The sequence below is a fragment of the Stigmatopora argus genome, chromosome 2, assembly GCF_051989625.1.
Source record: "Stigmatopora argus isolate UIUO_Sarg chromosome 2, RoL_Sarg_1.0, whole genome shotgun sequence".
Taxonomy (NCBI): domain Eukaryota; kingdom Metazoa; phylum Chordata; class Actinopteri; order Syngnathiformes; family Syngnathidae; genus Stigmatopora; species Stigmatopora argus.
In genome coordinates, this window is record NC_135388.1 from 2,730,001 (window position 1) to 2,742,172 (window position 12,172).

The 12,172-nt window shown below is 38.2% G+C and overlaps 1 protein-coding gene across 1 annotated transcript in view; it reads right to left on the reverse strand.

Annotated features, from left to right (window-relative positions):
• Positions 1-11,472, reverse strand: part of cdh8 (cadherin 8) — a 137,058-nt gene extending 125,586 nt beyond the window's left edge. The window contains exons 1-2 of the mRNA XM_077587305.1: positions 11,235-11,472; positions 4,051-4,456 (exon numbers count right to left, since the gene is read on the reverse strand). Of these exons, the coding sequence (XP_077443431.1) occupies positions 4,051-4,278 (228 nt within the window). The 5' untranslated portion in view covers positions 4,279-4,456; positions 11,235-11,472. The remainder of the gene's footprint in view (positions 1-4,050; positions 4,457-11,234) is intronic.
• Positions 11,473-12,172: the final 700 nt, after the last annotated feature.

The following is a 12,172-nucleotide window of genomic DNA, read 5'->3' on the forward strand; positions in this document are numbered from 1 at the left end:
TTTAGGATCAAATTAAAATGAAGAGTATGGATGTATATAAAATTTCCGGATTTTCCCCCTTTTAAATTAATATTTGTAATATTTTAATCCATTTTTTTCTGTGTTTTTAGCTCAAAAATAATTTTGTAACATCTAAAAATATATTTAAAAAAGCTAAAATAAACATTGTTTTAGATGTATAAAAAACTGAATATTCAGGGCTTTTAATCCAGTTCTTTTAATCCATTTATTAAAAAAAAATCTAAATATTATATCTAAAATGGTCCGCCCATGTGAAATCAAGGTCATGTTAAAGCGGCCTGCGAACCAACCCAAGTCTGACACCCTTGGTGTATGGCGTATAACAACTTTTGTATGGGATTTTTTTTGTATGTTTTTTGTAAAACCGATCTCGTTTGACCCATTTTGGCTCTAATCCGGATTGTCTCGGTCACTGGTAGCAGACGAAAACGTCATCGTTGATAGCAAATATTGTCATGCCTTTTGACTATATAAATATAGCGTGTCAGCAAGCAATGTACCCAGACAGTCAAGCTGTCAGCGTCATACAGCGACATCTACAGAATCTTGAATTTAGTGCATACTGATTGGACACCCTGTCCACTTTGGGGAACATTTTTAGTGAGTAAATATATGCCGTGTTGCAGTTGTATGATTTATAATCATTTAATAAGGGGAAATTACAATCATTAATAAGGGGAGCAATTAGCCAAGGGTCACAGGTATGAGTATAATGAGCCAGAAGGTGGCACTGCAGAGGGAATTTAGCACCCTCAGTCATTCGGCTACAGCACTATGGTCACACACAAATAATATTTCCGACATGGAGGCCAATGAATTAGATCATGTGACTGGAAAATGCATAGTGACCATATTTTTGGACTATATGTCCCACTTTGTTATAAGACCAAAAATACAAAATGAAGATTAAAAAATATATATTAGTCGCACTGGAGTAAAAGTCGCATTTTCGGGAGGGCAATTTTATATTTGATCAGAAACCATGAAGAAACATACATTAAAGTAACAATAGTAAGCGACATTTTAATAATTAGCGACATCTACAGATTTTTTTTTTTTGCATACAAAAGGCGCACCAACTGATTGGGCGCGACATCCACTTTAGGGGAAAATTTTAGACTTAAGAGCGCCCTTTGTGAGTAATTATGTGTTTGTAAGGTTTATTATCGCTTAATTAGGGGAGCCATTGGCAGAGGTTGCCAGGTATGTTATAAGTTACTGAACGAACATAACATAACATCCCAGTCAAAAATATTGGATAACACTCTAAAAACATTAATGCGGCGAGTAATTTAACTTTTTGGGCCAAAAATAAAATGTGACAAACATGACAGTGTTTCAGATAAAAGGGTTTAGTATTAGTCGGTGACCGAGCCAAACTATTTTTTTGTGCGACTTATAGTCCAGAAAATACGGTACATACTCCTATTATCGTATAGTTTTTTGGGGAATTGTCCTTGAGAAGCCATTAAATTTTCAAGGATTTTGATCTCTTTCTATCGTAATCACTTATGCAAATATTAAGTCATTCTTCCAATCAATGGGGACGCCTAGTGGTTGAGACGTCAATTATTCATATCATATTTTTACAGATTTGCCAGCCATTTCTTGGCCAACTGCTTAAAAAAATATCCTCTTCCTCTCCTTTTTATGTCTGGCAAGTTGAACAACTACGCGATTCATAGTGTGCAAATAAAACAGATTTTCTTTTAATTATAGTGAGTTGAATATTTGATATGCGATTCCTTCAAATGTCATGATGAAGATGACTTATAGTCATCATCACTTTGGAGACATGTAGTCAGTTATTACCGAGTATATAAGTAGCATTTAGCATTTTGCAAAGCCCGGGAGCTCTTAAGTATGTTTGAATATTCTGCCTCAACCTTCACTTTGTCATAATACACCATAAAAAAAAATGAACTAATAAATCTAACTGTCGAAAACACCTTGACTTTTATTCATTTGTTTGTCAGTTCCACCCTCGTAACGAGCATTGTCAAACCCATCCGAGGCTTCCTAATTGGCTGGCCTTAAAAAATTAATGTGCCACTTAACAGCATTTTTGTGTTTGTTTAAAGGCCGACTCCGACACACAGGTGCGAATCCCCCACGGCAAGCCATGTTTAATTGATGCGACCATATGACGACGGCGCCGAAAAGGGACGCAAAATGGGAACGAAGGGGGTGAAAGAGCAGGTTGAACGCTAGTAAAAAAAAAGGGAAGAAAATGGAGGCTACCAGTTACGCGGAATAAAACGGGCAAATGGGAGGCCACGTGCCAGCCGGGCCGACTCCCCCCGCAGGTGAGGCCCAGAAACGAGCTGTGAACAAGCTGCTTTGGCCGGCCCGACACCTCGAGACGGGCCAGGGAACAGGTGGCCTGAACCGCGGGACTAGCCCGCGGTTCTGCCCGCAAGCACTCTAGAACGCTAATGACAATGGCGGGTATGGTTCAGCCAAATGAATATCAGATAAAGAGAAATGAAATAAGTCAGCAAAATGTTTTTAAGTCACCAGTAAATCGATTTTTAGTGGCACCGACCTTTTGTTTGATTTGTGGGTACGTAACGCATCATTTTAATGTTGTTGTGTGGAGAAGACAAAATATTTTTAAATTAAATTTTATAGAGCAAATGTTTTTTTTAATTTTTTTTATTTAAACTATTCTTAGATCTACCCTATTTTTCGGACTATAAGTCGCACCGTTGAATTTTTGTGAGGGCATTTCTTATTTTATTTTGTCAGAAACTTGGATGAAACGATAAAATAACAATATCAAAATGGACAACAATAAGCTAAATAAGTATTGGTTAACGTAATAGTTTTTCATAAAAAATAAAAATATATTTTTTTAACTAAACTAATTTAAAGTATTCTTAGCATTACCCGATTTTTCGGACTATAAGTCGCACCGCAGTTTAAGTTTAATTTTTGTGAGGACATTACTTATTTTATTTTATCAGAAACCTGGAACAAACATATGTTAAAGTAACACTAGCATAATGGAGAAATAGGCTAAATAAGTATTGGTTAACGTAATAGTTTTTCATATAAATAAAAAATATTTTTTTAACTAAACTAATTTAAACTATTCTTAGGATTACCTAATTTTTCGGACTATAAGTCGCACCGCAGTTTAAGTTGAATATTTGTGAGGGCATTTCTTATTTATTTTATCAGAAACCTTGAAGAAACATGTTATAGTAACAATATCAAAATGGAGAACCATAGGCTAAATAAGTATTGGTTAACGTAATAGTTTTTCATATAACTGTAGCCTAACAAAACAACATAACAGGTGGTTGGTAGTCAGAGAAAAAACAAAAATATACTTGAGTATTAGTCGCAGGCCCAGCAAAAGTATAAAAAAGTGTGACTTATAGTCCGCGAAATACGGTAATATGGGGGTATTCATTATTTTTGCTTTTGGGAAACATGAATTTGAGTTTTCATTTTCAAACGTGGCATCGTTCGACTTGGTTTCACGAATGTCAAACCGATTTAGCGACATTTAAATGAAAACTTTCAATATATTTCCAGACATTTACATATCATTCATCAAAAAATAAAAAACACCTTTTAGCTTAGCTTAGCTTCCCCTCCACATTTACAAATTCCACATTTCACTCACCTGCTCCAAACGTCAATTCGAGGAATACAAATAACATTTAAATGTCGTCATTTGGTGGAAACCTAATCCCACCCTTGTCAAATCGTAACACGAAGTCAAAGCTCACTCTATTATGCTTTAGTCACTCGTTGAAAAAAACGTAAACAATCCTAAAGCTACGCTTTGACGCGAGCCTATTGTCCGCCGACGGTATTATGAAGGACATGTTGGGGTGTTTATTCACGGCCAAGAAGCATTTAAGCTCCTTCCATATCTTGGCTTCCCCGCGACAAGCCGAAATTCTCCCCGCGTCCACCGGGAGACGGAGGAGGGGGGGTGGGCATTCAAACGTCCGAATTAATGTTCCCGCCCGATAAGCGAGCTTAATATAAACGACGACAAAGGCCGCCACTTACCCTGCCAACCAGGATTGGGTCGGGTCCAGAAAATTCCTCCAGCACAAACATTTGGTTCCAAACCCATCCTCTCTTGGCTCGGCTCAGCGGTCGCTGTCCTTCTCCGGGATCGGCGGCGGTATCGGCGCCCCCGACGGGCGTCGTCGAGGCGCAGCAAAGCAAAGTAATCCACACCAACAGCGAGGACAGGCGCGCATCCTTTGGCATCTCCTCGGACCTCCTCCACATCTTCGACGCTGGTTTGCGTGTTGTTTTGTTTTGACGGCAGAAAAACTCTGGCCGGGCGCTGGGCGGCTCTTCAGATGTTCGACAAAAGGTCACTGGCGTGAAAGGTCATTCGGTGGGGCCTTCCATAGGGCGAGGCATCCAGCGCAGCGTCCATTTGGCCTTAATCTGAGCGGGAGACCTAAAGCAGAGAGCGACAATCATTAAGCCTAATAAAGCCTCCGTTTGTCTCCTTTTTTTGTTATCTATTGGTGAGTAGATTAACGACGACGCTGGGGGCCGTGTCGCCAACGAGTGGCGCATTTTTGGCACAACCAACAGACTTGAACTTTCTCAAAAACCACCTTATACGTGCATCAATATTGGTTAATCATGGTGCGAAATTTCCCCGACTACAACTACTACTATTACCGTGACTACTACAACTACTACTACTGCTACTTCGACTACAACTACTACTACCGTGACTACTACTGCTACTTTGACTACAACTACTACTACCGTGACTACTACTGCTACTTTGACTACAACTACTACTACCGTGACTATTACTGCTACTTTGACTACAACTACTACTACTACCGTGACTACTACTGCTACTACTACCGTGACTACTACTGCTTCTTCGACTACAACTACTACTATTACCGTGACTACTACTACTACAGCTACCGCTTCTACCGCTACTACTGCTACCGCTACTGCTACTACTTCTACCACTACTACTACTACCACCATGACCCCTACTACTACTATTACTATGACTACAACAACTACTACCACTACTACTACTACCACCATGACCCCTACTACTACTATGACTACAACAACTACTACTACTACTATGACTACAACAACTACTACTACTACTATGATTACAACAACTACTATGACTACAACAACTACTACTACCACCATGACTCCTACTACTACTACCATGACTACAACAACTACTACTACTACTACCATGACTACAACAACTACTACTACTACTACCATGACTACAACAACTACTACTACTACTACCATGACTACAACAACTACTACTACTACTACTACCATGACTACAACAACTACTCCTACTACCATGACTACAACAACTACTCCTACTACCATGACTACAACTACTATAAATAAACAAAGGGAATTTAAATCCACAAACGGGTTAATGAGACAGGTGGGTGACAACAGGTGAAGGCAACGGACACTCAGGACAAAACTCAAAACTAAATCAACAAAATGAGTTAGCAAGTTGCTTTTTTGGAACTAGTTCAAGTTCAAAACCAGAATAAAAATCAAATAAAAAAAGATTACCAACTACTGCAAGGCACCGAATCCCGAGTCCATCTCTCGTTAATTTACTTCCAAGCATTCGTTTTGCTTCAGCGTGTAACACAAAATCTATACAATATACAACAGCCAAAAATGAATTTGCCCTTGAGGGCTCATAAAGAGTTTAATATATTAAAAAAAAATAAAAAAAATGGTACTACCTCATACATTATATTTTATAAGCTTATCTGTAATCGTCCCTTTGGTTCTCGTTATAAATGCTAAAACGCCCTCCTAAGGTTTAAAGACTGAGCAGAATAACAACAAATAGTGTGCTGTCACTTTAATGGATGGAGTTGTTTTTAATAAGATTTATGTAGCGTTAGCCACCTGTTTAAAAACAAAGGTAGGAATAAACTTGATTGTTTTACATGCTGCCTCGCCTATGGAATTCTACTTTAGATTTAACTTAACTAAAAAAAAAAAAGTTGGGTGGCCCGGTGGAGGAGTGGGTAGCGCGTCGGACTCGCAGTTCTGGGGTCGAGGATTCGATCCCGGGTGGGTCTTCACTGTGTGGAGTTTGCGTGGGTTTTCTCCAGGTACTCCGGTTTCCTCCCACACTCCAAAAAAGATTCATGCTAAGCTAATTGTACGCTAAATTCTCCCGTGATTGGTTGTTTGTCTCCTTGTGCCCTGCGATTGGCTGGCCAATCACCGAAGCTAGCAGGGATAAGCTACAGCACCCCCTGCGGCCCTTGTGAGGAAAAGCGGTTCAGAAAATGAATGAATGAATTAAAAAAATGCTGAGCAAAGATGGAGGAATATTTATGAATGATTGAATGGTTTTTAAGGGATTTTCTGTTTTGTTTTTGTGCTTATTTCAATGAAATTCTGTTCAATATTGGCAAAAAAATTAAAGTATTCTTTTTTAAATTCATGAGCGACCCTAAAACAAATGCTAGAAAGCAACTTTGCTATTTAGCAGGAATTAAACATTAAAAAACTATTTAGTTTGAGATGGATGGTGTTAATAAAAATGATTCATATACAGTTATATTACCATGTTCCCTATTTTTAAGGGCAAATATAAATATGTCCAAAATGTTCTTAACTTTACAATAGAAACTGTCCAGAATATTACTTAAAAACATGTTTTTTTCTTGATTCACGTGAAAAAATGAGCACATTTTAGAAGAAAAATCAGCATTTACTGAAAATAAGTGAAATCATTTGACATATTCATCTGTAAACTCCTTTTTGATATGCTAAATTTACAGCGTACATAAGAAGAAAAACATTCTGAATGACGGCAAGGGCGCAATTTGGCAACCAATGGCTTTCTTTTCCATTGAATTTCGCTTTTTTGCCGTCAGCATTTGGGAAATAATGTTGCTTGGTGTAATCTCGCTGCATTTAGAAAGTAATTTGAGAGAGGGCTAACCGCTATTTGGCTAGCGCGTTACGTAACCCCTTTTCTGTAAAAACCAGTCCAAATGAGCATGTAAAAGAACGATATCATGATTTATTCATGAGCAAACTCGGTCGCGGGCAAAAAGCATCGCGGCGAGGATTTCTTATCACGAAAGTTCTGGCGGGTTTATTAGCGTTTGTTATTTATTTATTTTCACCCGGTGTTAAACTAATTAACGAGCAATTTATAAAGGCGCTCTTATTGTAAAGAGCCGGTCGTAATACAGTGGTGAGCGGAATACTATTTATACGCATGCTATTAAAACAATGTTGTTGTTGTTGTTGTTTTTTTTCCTACCCATTGGCAGCAGTTGGATCGCTTGATAAACATATTTATTGATTATTTATCATTTTGTCGGTTTGTGTGTTGCTGTTATTTGTGCACTTTCCTACTTATTTATGTTGTTGACTGTATATGTATTTATTACTTATTTATTGATTATTTATTTATTGGTTATTGTTATTTATTGATTGATTTGCCTGATTATTTGTTGTTATTTGTGCATTTTCCTACTTATCACATTGTTGACTACTTATTTATTACTTTTATATTTGGTGCTATTATATAATGATTTTTAATGTGTCTGTTTTGATGTTGTTGTTATTGTTGACTACTTATGTTGTTGACTATTTAATTATTTATTACTTATTTATTGTTATTATAATTATTTTTATAAAATGTGTCAGTTTGTTGTTGTTGTTTTTTGCACTTATGTTGTTGGCTACTTATGTCTTTATTGTTATTATGATTTTTTATGTCTGTTTTTGTTATTTGTGCACTTTCCTACTTATTTATGTTGTTGACTACTTATTTATTGTTATTATAAAGATTTTTTTTAAATTGTCAGTCTGTTTTTTGTTGTTTTTAGTGCACTTATTTATGTTGACTACTTATTTTTTTATTGTTATTATAATGATTTTTTGTTTCTGTTTTTTGTTGTTGTTATTTGTGCACTTTCCTACTTATTTGTGTTGTTGACTACTTATTTATTTATTACTTTTTTATTGTAATTATAATGATTTTTAAAAATGTGTCCGTTAGTTTGTTGTTGTTTTTTGTGCACTTATTAATGTTGTTGACTACTTATTTATTTATCGTTATAATGATTTTTTTATTTGTCTGTTTTTTGTTGTTGTTATTTGTGCACTTTTCTACTTATTTATGTTGTTGACTACTTATTTAATTATGTTCACTACTCATTTCTTATTTATTGATTAGTCATTGTAATTATTTATAGATTTCTTTAAATGTGTCAGTTTGTTTGTTGTTGCTATTTGTGCACTTTGTGGTGAAGCTTTAAATCTCATTATACTTGTATAATGACAATCAAACCATTCAATTCAATTCGATTCCATAATGTCGCGGATTTAATCAGCGGCAAATGTCACTTTCATGATTTGGTTTCTCTAACTTGATGTGAGGTGGGCAACTAAAGAAAAAAAAAAAATTAAACGTCAGGCGGGGTTACTATTAGAGTTGCTTACTCTCTTATGAGAAGTACACACACACAATCACACACAAGGGGAATGCATGTCACTGCTTTGGGGAGTAATATACACGCACACACACACACACTCACACACACACACACACACACACACACAGTCTCTCTGCAGCGAGGCACTTTCCAAGACAATAAGTGGCAGCCTACTGCACCTCCAGCCAACTGCAATATCGTAAAGTGTGGAGTGATCCGTGCCGCTACAGCCTGGAGATGGATAGGACTCACTATACTAGGGGAGGGGGCTGCTGGTTTAACCCTTTAGACACCCCAACTTTGACTATTTGGGTGCCATTGCGAGTGTTCTGGCGTCCAGCGTCGTCAATGGAATTGAAAAGGTGAGAATGCAAAGAGGTTTAAATTGGTTGGAATTTTGTTGGTGTGAAGGCAATGGATTAAATATACCTAGAGGTTTTTTTTTTTTAGGATTTTGTATTGAATTTATTTGTGACAATGTGTGCGTAAAGAGAATCAACGATTTACACTCACACCGAGCAGGAATCGAACCCACGCTCCCGATAGCAAAGTCAGAAAGAAGAAACACTGCACCAATGGGTGGTCTAGAATTATAACTGAGTAGGTAAATACTATTAAATAATAAGAAATACATTTAATTGAGTGTTATTGGGCCATAAGCAGTATGTGGTCATTTTGGAAACACTTGAAAAGCAAATGTTAATATTAATATTGTTAATATTTTATCATACGTGACCTCAAATGTAAAATTTTAGCTTCCTGGAAAACTTGGACAAGGCACTAAAGATGGAAATGAGCTTTTAGGCACAATCTTACATATTTAGGTACACTATATGTTCATTAATATCAACGTGTACATGTTCATTTATATGTATTGTTATTAGATAAATTAACTAAAAGTCAAAGTTTGATGTCCACATATGGGGACACCAAGTCGTATAAAGGTTTTTTGGTTTTTTTTTAGGACCAAAAATAGTCACTGGTGGGTGGGTAGGGGATGAGTCAACATGGGGTTGAAAAATGGGGGTGTTTTTAGAGGAAAATTGGGTGTGGAATACTTTTTAGTAGAATATGGGGGATTTTGGGGGGAAGGATTCAACAATAAGGACACGAGATACTCGAAAATGATTGGTGTGCAGCAGATGGAATTTAGTGCAAAGAATTTTGGGAAATGATAGTCATGTTAAATAGTGGGTTATAAAATCAGGGTGCCGAAAAGTATGTATGAGTTTGACATGTAACATAAGAGAATTTAATTTCACTGTATGAGTAAAATAAAAGAATTTAAAATGTCGAAAGACGTGGAAGAATGAGTGGCTTGCGATAGCGTTTCCTGGGAGTGGGATTGGGCGAAACGGCAGGTGATTTATGACCCCCAAAAGAGTGGATGTAAATATGAGAAATTGATACATGTGTAAATAATGGTGTTTGATGATTATGGGGGTCGGGGACTGGGGTGGTTTAGGACGAGGAGGATTGGGGGAAAGTTGTTGGTTGGGAATGACAGTTAGGGCGGGTTGAGAAAAGCTCGCTGGGACAAAATGTCATGCGTAATGCGGGGTAATGTATTGGTAAAAGACACTTGGGAGGATGAATAGTTCTTTAAAAAGGCTGAAAATGACTAAATGTCAAATAATGGACTAAGAGATCAAAATGAATGGGTTGTGGAAGCTGTGTGTCGTAGACAGAAGACGCCCGGCTGGATTACGGACTCGAAAAATTGAATTTGGGACAGTGAAGTGCTTCGGGAAGAGGAAAGGCTTTTGGAAATGGGAAGATTTCACCTGAATTTGGCTCCAGTCATGTTTTTGGCGATGGGCAGGGAATTTTTTCAAAGTGGAGAGACATGAAAGGGTGACGGTGAAGGATTTGGGGGGAGAAAAAATGCAACATTTGTACTTTCGTACTTTCAACAGGGGGGAATTGTTGAAAGGAGAAGGTTGAAAACGGAAAATGCAATTTTGGGAAGGGGCGTATGCCTGGATTTGGATAAAAAGGGAGAGTGGTATGTGACATCTAGCGCAAATAATTTGGGTTATTTCTAGTTCCCCAGGAAAAAAAATGCCGATAGTAGACATCACGTACAGAGCAATAAGTGCAGAATACAAGAAAGCCATGCAGGATATTAAAGACAGACGCTGGATGCAAGAATAGTTCACTCTGAAAAGATGAAATCTTCCATTAAACTGGATATTGCATCAAAAAACTAGAGAGTGAAGCAGTATATTATGGAAAGAAATCCATTCTGGACTCTAGGAACAGATGCAGGACGGATAATGGGCACAGGTTGCTGGAAATGATGGTGGGGGTGGCTAGAGAGGACTTTCTGATGCCTATTGGAGGACACAGAAAATGAGAATAATATCGTAAAAGACACTTTATAATGCCAGATGAGTGACAAGTTAAAAAAGTTGCGAATAGGGATGAATTGGAGCCGAAAATGTGGATTTTTCAGTGAGTGAGCGGATCACTTTCAGCACCACGGCGACCGAACAGCTCCCCTACCGAGTCGGGCAGCTGTCCAAGGTGTCCGCGCGCTCAAGCCCGTTTATCTTTAAGGAGCCGGGGGGAAAAGCTGGCAGTGAATTACACCCTCTTAAAGTTGCGTGTCGGAATCGGGCAGACATCGACGTTCAAGTTTGAGGGTTAGTTGCGGAGCAGCAGGTGCACACGGCGTGCGCCGCCAGACCGTCCAACTTGCCGCTGTCGGAAAAAATCTGGATAGTCGGTCTTACTTACGGGTGTCACTTGCGTTTTTCTTCTCTGCTGCATGGTTTTTTTTTCAGCCCTGGTGCGCGGAATAACAAGTCCAACGTGAAGGAGATGACGGGCAAATGAGCAATTCGACCTCCCGGCGAGAATGAAGAAATCCTTTGCGCCGCTCGTAAAGCTCCGACGGGCTCACTGGTCGGGTGGAGGAGTGACGAAGAGGAGGAGAGACGAAGAGGAGAAGCCAGATCGGAGGGGGAGAGGGAGAGAAAGAGATAGGAGAAGAAAAAAAAAGACCCCCACCCCGCCCCAAACGCCGCTCATTGGGTCAACAGGCGCGCAAATGAACGCGCGGAGGTGGCGTTGATCAAATCGGAGCGCTTTTAAGGACGTCAAAGCGCGACGACGGTCCTTATTTATTGGGGACGCACTCAGTTTGAAGGGGTAATTAGGGATATACCTTAAAAAAAACTATCAAGATTTCAAATTAAAAGCATCACGCATGCTAAACAAACCAATTGTAATTATTCTCTATTGTAGTATGGCATTACTCACCTCCCCTTTTAATTGTGTGCATCCAGCTATAACTCGAAGGTCATTTGAGAACATCACAATAAGTACTTTCTTTTTAATTATATTAAATATTAAAGCATTTAATTGCCCCGCTCGGCTCGGATTTGGAATTCTGTTTTATGATGATGATGATTATAGCTGCTGTTGTGGTTGTTGCCTTTGGTGTGATTAAAATTGTCTATATTAGAGTTGATATTGATGCTATTCGTTATTCTTTGTGCTGGAATTAAAAATAAAATAAAAAAGTGGAGTACCTTAAGACATTAAAACTCTCCCATTGTGTTTTTTTACATCACTTAACGGAAAGGTCATGCTCATCTTGTCTGTAAATGAGCCAGTGTGTGCGGCTTAGTGTGTGTGTGTGTGTGTGTGTGTGTGTGCATGTGTGTGTGAGT